This window comes from Haemaphysalis longicornis, unplaced genomic scaffold (genome assembly GCF_048455015.1).
Source record: "Haemaphysalis longicornis isolate Haplotype H1 unplaced genomic scaffold, Haemaphysalis longicornis Haplotype H1 scaffold_13, whole genome shotgun sequence".
NCBI classification, from domain to species: Eukaryota; Metazoa; Arthropoda; class Arachnida; order Ixodida; family Ixodidae; genus Haemaphysalis; species Haemaphysalis longicornis.
In genome coordinates, this window is record NW_027526233.1 from 56,086,819 (window position 1) to 56,092,390 (window position 5,572).

Genomic DNA, 5,572 nt, shown 5'->3' on the forward strand with positions numbered 1-5,572 from the left:
AAGAGGGTGACGGAGCTGATCGGAAAAAAGCCACTGTTTGAGCGGCTGGTGCACTTCCCGGTCGCGTTGAGGTAGTGCTGCAAATAGTATTATTGCCGTTCACGGCCCTCTGATGACTGATATCAGCCAACTTGCTTTTGCGCTTCGGTATCCCTTGAACTTGTCACCGAGTATACCTTGTCGCATCCCTCCCGAAAGTGGCTTCACGTGGTTAGTTTGAACATTTCCTGGTGTTGTTTTTTCTCTTTGTTGCAACATTGTGTGATTGTTAACAGTGTTTTTGGTCTACACAGTAAATCCAGCGAAAAGGGAATGTTGTTCAGGTTATAGTGCGCAAGTTTCTCCTTGAGATGGACCATGTATACAGCATACATATTTGTTTTGCATTAAAGGACTGGCCTTCAGTTACACCCAGTTCTTCTGGCCCCAAAAGTGGTCTCACATGCACAAAGAGTTATTGCAGCAACAATTTTTTTTACCCTACAGTGTAATCAGTAAGGTCATTTGTGAGGTAACCAAACAGCGTAGTTGGCGTGTTAACTGCATGCTAGCATTCAGGCAGCACAATCCAATGGAACCTAGGGCCCAATACAATTACACAGTCATGTTTATTGAAAATGGCTTTTGTCGACCGTGTACTACAGCACTAGTCCAGTCCCAGTGACGACACGGGCAGTGCGAGTTGCTGGCTATAGTCTCCACTCCGTCATCTGGGGACGCCAACCCACACTTACCAGTTACGACGTGCTCGCTGAGATAAACGGGTGGTAATTTCTTGAACAATTATAACGAATAGCCTGATGTTACACACAGTTATGTGGAGACCACACTGAAGTGCTACTTTTTAAGCAAGCCGAAAAGAAATTGTGGGGAATGCTTCGGTGTCACTCTTTTTTTTCTTTTGCCGCCTGAATAGCTGTCACGTAAAGACTGGGGAACGCTTCATCTTCGGGCTAGAGCAGCAGTGATTGTTCTTGGCTTGCTGAACTAAAGAGGCCACCCACATTTACTTGATTTTAATTTGCTTAAATAAATGTTTTTGCAACAACCGGGTTGGCTGGCCGCAAACTCCATCACTGATATCGTGTGATTTTCACATGTTCCTCAAACCGTTATTTTCTTGTGAATTGCATTATCCTGCTATAGCCTTCTTGTGGGGTTTGTTAGCTTGATGCATGATAAAAGTGGATATTGATGACTGAACTTGGGCAGCGACTCCTACGTAGATTCAATACTGTGAGCTGGGGAGGCACATATTCACAAAACGCTGATGTTGCTCAAGCAGCAAACATCACTGCAACGCACCTACATGAACATCCACGTTTCAATTCGAATCAAGCAAGTAGTTCCCTGTGCGCTAAGTATTTCTGTATTTTATTCTAAATTGCTCGCCATTCTTGTTGCCCTTAGTGCAAAAAAGCTGCCACTAGAGTGTGCAAAGAAAAATACCAGACCAGTAACAAAATGCCTGTACGAAGGCATTTGGTTTTGTTCAAGTACTCCTAAAAGCTCTAATAGCCACATTTGTCAAATAAAGGCAGCAGACTGAAATCACAGAGCTTACACATACTTTTATTATTTCTGTTGCAAAGCCTTGGCCATAAAAATTAAAAAAACACTGGCAAAACAAGAGATTCAAACCTTTCAAAGACAACCACGTTTTGTTTTGCCTATGGACAACAAAACTCTAGAAAATCCAAAATGTCGTTTGTTTTTGTTTTTAAAAGTTCTTCGGCTGGTGTCCAACACAGTCCAACAAGAAACACCACTCCAGAAAGGACAAGGCCCTGACAACATCCTCCTGCTCGCAATACGATCAAATTCTCTCTCCCTTCATCCCGACTACACGGGCTCCTGTCGAATTCTCACTCCAAAGCCTGGGCGAGCAAAGTTTTCTCACGCTTAATTTTATACTCAGGAGCTCTAACTCAAGCTCTTTTTGCTGGTTTATCAGCTGGTCCTCTAGCTATATTTTCTCAGGTGCACCTCCTTATCAGCAGAAGGTGCAGGTTGTGCTCCTCCTGCAGGAGCTCCACCCTCGTGTTATCGTCAGCCCAGAGCTTTCACTCGAGGAGAGCCATATGACCGTTTGGATGCCCTGCGGCCTCCGTAGCGGGCGCTGCTGCATCACTGCCGCTGCAACTGCCGGCTGCGGAAGCTGTAGCTGCCGCCACCAGACTTGGCTCCCAAAGAGACTCTCGTGGTAGACTGTCGTCTTGCGCTGTCACAGCCCATGTTTCCCCTGGAGATGAGTCTGGCTTGGATGAGTCATCTGAAATGAACAAGCAAACTGTATCTGTTGAATGTGAAATCTTATGCGATATGTGAGTGCACGGAAGGGTAGGTGGAGGTGATCTTCCTTTCAAGGCAAAGGTGACGCCACTGCCTATTCCACGATACACAAATTGGCTGCCTTACTCTTTACACAGCCATTTGAGTATGTACGGGGAATTAAAGGGGCCATGTGAGTTACCACTCCGTTTTTTCAGCACATGGCCTGGGGCAAAACTTAGAGTTAGCTTAGAGCGTGCCATGTGACAGGTAAATGTGATGGCATGCAAGTAAAAAAGGTGCGCACTGTAGCTGCGGAGAACTAGCTTAGAGCGTGCCATGTGACAGGTAAATGTGATGGCATGCAAGTAAAAAAGGTGCGCACTGTAGCTGCGGAGAACTATGTTTGTGGGGTAGCCGCGGCGTGACGTGTCGCCAGCCTGCTTGTCCAAGTAATTCGCACCAAAAGACAAAAAAATGAAAGTAAAGCAGTGTTTGGGTTTTCAACACTGCGTCCTTGTGTGTGTGCAACGTCTATTAGAGAGCAGATTGCCACACGTGAGGCTGGTGTGCAGGACACGTCACTCCATCGTTACACCGAAGTGCAACTGAGGTGATTACGAGATGCACCGTAGTGGATAGCTAAGAATTTAGACCACCTGGGGGTCCTCAAAGGGGCCATTAAGACAAAATACACCTTTCTTCTATGTTTATGTATTCACTTGTAACTTCTACTGTTTACCCAACACTTGCTACTGCTATAAAAAGCATGTGCACTAAATGTAAATGCAGAGATCTTGTTCTGCAAGCTTTGTACTTTGCATCGGATTTTGTCGGCCTCAGCGAATTGCAGCGAGCTGCCAATAATACGTCGTCAGTTCAGTGCGGAAAAGTAGCTAGGGTATTGCAAACCCATTATCTGTTTTCCTCATTATTTCATTTGTTTGAGTCAAGTCTGTGTTAAAATTTGTGCAGTGTTATTCTAACGAGGCAATCTTTCCAGTCAACCAAACTTTAATTTTGTCTTCACGGCCCCTTTAACATGAGCTGACCTTTCATTTTTCAGCCTCAACCAGAAAACAGGCTGCAGGAGCCTGCATTAAACCTGCATGCTAAAAAATGCGGATGGCCACTGCTTTTTCTTTCTTCTGCGGCAAAATGGATTCACACGTGATTAGGCCCCTGTTTAGAAACCAAAGCTAATTAATTCAACCACGAGCCCTCACTGCACTGCAGTTCAGAGATGTTGGACAGTTTTTTTCCCTAAAGATGGAAAATTTGTACCCACCTGTGGCATAAACACGGTGTCCCTGGTGCTGTCCACCATTGCCTGCACCAACTGTAGGACCAGTCGACTCTGCACAGGCAGCAGGTGGCGTGTTCCGACCAAGTAATTCTTGTTTTCAGGCCGTATGCCAACCATCTCCATGGTCGGCGACATGGGTCGAGGTAGTGGTCCTCCCCCTAGAAAGCAATGCGTAACACACCGTCAGTAAAAAAAAAAGGCTGGAGTGAATGTGAGCACTGAAATGGCTCTAACAGCAGCATTCCAGTGAAAATAGTCACACGCACACACACATATACCTGTGCTTCTGTGGTCACATTTTGACTTCTCTTTCAAACTATAGTAGACAGCAGTTGAAATGTGAAAATGAAAGCTTCACTTTAAGGCTGCTGTGCTATAGCTAGGGCAGGCCTCCACGTACTGCAGTATGCTGGGGTATCACAGTACTGCCGATAAGCTCTCAGTACCTGGATGTGGACAGATTATTTGTCAGGGTTCAGAAGCTGAATCTGGCTGGCACACATTTCCTTTGTGCACATGATGCGCGGTACACTACAGGTTCGGTTACTAAATTTTGTATATCCTTGTTGAGGGGAGGTTTTTTATTTTGAAAAGCTTGAGATTCAAAATTCGGCTACGTTGAAACGGATTATTATTATATCCAAGAACGAAACAGGGATGACATAACATCCGCGGCCCTTACGAACCGGCAAAGTTCTTTTAACACAGGAAAAAAATCACAGCAGGACGCGTGAAAGAAGCAGCTTTCGAACAGGCGCGACGGCAGTAACATCTATCGGTAGCGCAATGCTAGGGTCTTTCAACGAAATTGCGAACGTGTTACTTACCGGCCTTCAATTCCTCTCGCTTTCCGCGGAACCATTCCTCATTCCACTTCTGCTTCATGTTGTTCCAGCATTGTTCAGTCCTGCCGCGTCGCGTTTTGTGACACCAAAGACGGAGTTAAAATTCTGTAGCAACATCTCGCCACTGGGAAGCTTTCGCTTCAACGGAAGATACGTCGTCCTTGCGCTATAATTTGCTTCGCCGCGTCTTTAAAACCAACACAAGAAGAGTCTTTTCACCTTCTGTGAACCTTGGTGCAACTTTTCTGCGCATTTCTTGTATCCTTTTGCTGCGCACGCACAAAAATACGAAGAAACGAACATGAAACCAACGAAACGCTGTCGAGAACGCCGATGCGGCTCGGTTGCGAGCGCCCGGGTTGCCAGATCACATTCACTAATGTCTGAAACACGCGTTATGCTTTGACTGTAGATGATTGGGGATTGCTATTTGCTTAAACAGACCATTGTTAACAATTACTATGGGTGGTTTTTAGTTAAAGGGACTGTTTTATGACCTTGATTTGCATCTTAAACGAAATAATTCCCGGTTACTCTCGATCCCAGCCGCGTCCGTCGCCGTCCCGCTCAAGTCGCCCCCTGACTTGACGAAGCAAGCTCGCTCCAACGTCTATGAAACGCGAAGGTCGTCTTAGACCCGTTCAAGCCGCCTGCTGTCTTGGAGCGGACTTCATGAAGTACGCTCGCTGCTTAAGTTTAAGATAGGTCTATGAATTCGGGGGTTAGGACCGCCATAAATTTTTTGTTAAATTCGCGCGTAATATTTACACGGGTGCTTAACACTTACTGCATAATCACGCTACAACAATACTTCCTGCTTAAAACAGCTATCAAGCAACGGACCTCGTTACTCTTCAATCAAGTGACCGCACCAAAAAGGAATAACACTCTAGCGCCAAAGTCGGCAGTTTACACCACAAAACAAGTGCAAACGTACGGCGGATTTGCGAATAGGCTCGGATAAGGGATGTCGAAAAGGCGTTACTATATAAGTACGCACATAAAAAGAGGAGAGGTTTTGCTAATAAAGCTGCACAACATTATTTTTTATTTTCGTGATAATTGTGGTCATTTCTTTAAATTTCAATGTAAATGCAACTCAGATGCAAGAGGCTGGCTAATTTTAAAATTTCAAAACTGAAAGCAATGA

General features: G+C 45.2%; 1 protein-coding gene across 2 annotated transcripts; it reads right to left on the reverse strand.

Moving 5' to 3' along the window:
* Window positions 1-1,675: 1,675 nt before the first annotated feature.
* Window positions 1,676-4,557, reverse strand: LOC144164067 (uncharacterized). 2 transcript variants are annotated; one of them, XM_077694642.1, is made up of 3 exons: window positions 4,405-4,557; window positions 3,556-3,735; window positions 1,676-2,272 (listed from the first exon to the last, which is right to left on the reverse strand). In XM_077694642.1, the coding sequence occupies exons 1-3, from the start codon at window positions 4,460-4,462 to the stop codon at window positions 2,064-2,066; spliced, it is 447 nt and encodes a 148-aa protein (XP_077550768.1). In that variant the 5' UTR covers window positions 4,463-4,557; the 3' UTR covers window positions 1,676-2,063. The 2 variants fall into 2 exon arrangements, with proteins under 2 accessions (XP_077550768.1, XP_077550769.1); XM_077694643.1 differs by having other exon boundaries at window positions 1,685-2,272; window positions 3,560-3,735; window positions 4,405-4,545.
* Between the last annotated feature and the right edge of the window lie 1,015 nt (window positions 4,558-5,572).